At 40.2% G+C, this 1348-nt stretch overlaps 1 protein-coding gene across 2 annotated transcripts in view; it reads left to right on the top strand.

Moving 5' to 3' along the window:
• LOC311281601 (uncharacterized protein) overlaps nucleotides 1–861 on the top strand; it is a 4628-nt gene extending 3767 nt beyond the window's left edge. Inside the window, exon 5 of one of the 2 annotated variants that reach the window (XM_084394649.1) lies at nucleotides 367–861. In XM_084394649.1, the coding sequence (XP_084250775.1) occupies nucleotides 367–799 (433 nt within the window). In that variant the 3' untranslated portion in view covers nucleotides 800–861. Of the gene's footprint in view, nucleotides 1–363 lie in introns of both variants that reach the window. The other variant, XM_084394648.1, reaches the window with a different exon arrangement.
• Nucleotides 862–1348: the final 487 nt, after the last annotated feature.

The raw sequence follows: 1348 nt of genomic DNA, 5'->3' as shown, positions 1-1348 counted from the left end.
AGAGACTTTGAAGCTGTATTGTGACCGACATTTGAACCTTCTTTGAACATTTGAATAGCTGGTTGCAATTGAAGTCCTTTCTGTGTAGAAAAATCCTGGAATGTTTTCCTCAAAAGCCTTAATTTCTTTTCGACTGAAGAAAAAAAGACACTGGGGTGAGTAAATTATCAGCAAAACATTTTTTGGAGGTGAACTAATCCTTTAAGAAGTTACTACACATACACACACACACACACAGACACACACACACCAGAAGTTACTACCATTTACACACACACACCACACACCATCACAAAAAATGTACTTGTTACTAGTAACCATTAACCAATACTTGTTGATGTATGTTGTTGTGCCCATTGTCAGCAGGCTGGAAATTCGGGTCAGGGGAATGATGGAGGGCCTTGTTCGAAAATTACAGGCTGAGCCTGACTTGTACAAGGCTCCCATGGAGAAGATGCTGGCATCTTATGACAGACTGACTACCGACAGCCAGCTAATCTCTGCACTGGCCACATTTGGCCGGCAAAGTGCATCTGCCGGATCAGGTGCTTGGAAGATGGCAAGAAGGGGCATGCAAACGAGCACAAAAATTGGAGTGCAGCCGACAGCAGTGGCTCGTCGGAAAACGCCACTTGGAGGCAGACGTGCCCTCATTACTGGGCGACCAACAAAAAGCTCGAGACGAGAGCACAGCTACGGAAGGGCAAGGGGCAATTCACTTCCGAAAAGGCAGGCACCACATAGCCTATCGCAGTGTGTCACTGACTGTGTTGCACTTGCCAAAAAACATAGTAAATAGAAAAGTTCTTTTTTTTTCTTTTCTTTTTTTTTGCTTGTTTAAATTTGACATACTTGACAAACAGAGCACTTCCAGTTACTGTTAGTTTACTAGTACTAGAATTGTTTATTAGCCAACTTGTAGATGATACAGCATTGTTTCTAAGAGATATCTCTCAGATCCCAATTGCTTTAACCTCTCTTCAGTCTTTCTCTAATGCATCTGGCCTTTTGCTTAATATTAATAAATGCGAATTACTCCCGATAAAAAAATGCTGCAACCTCTATCTCAAACATTCCCAATCAAAGAAAGTGTCACCTATTTAGGAATAAAAATAATAAAAGATACTAAACTGAGATGTCAGATGAATTTTAGTTCAGTTGTGGAGAAAACACACAAAAAATGTAACCTATGGTTGTTAAGAGATCTATCTTTGAAAGGCAGAACTCTGCTTACTAAAGCAGAAGGGATTTCCCGCTTATCCTTTGCTGCTCAGTCTTTATTTGTGGATAATCTACTTGCAACTTGATTGATGTAATGTTGCTCAAATTTCTCTGGAAAAATAAAACT

Source organism: Rutilus rutilus (genome assembly GCF_951802725.1).
Source record: "Rutilus rutilus genome assembly, chromosome: 22".
NCBI classification, from domain to species: Eukaryota; Metazoa; Chordata; class Actinopteri; order Cypriniformes; family Leuciscidae; genus Rutilus; species Rutilus rutilus.
The sequence above is the reverse complement of the archived record's forward strand: the minus strand, read 5'-3'. Positions and strand labels throughout refer to the sequence as shown.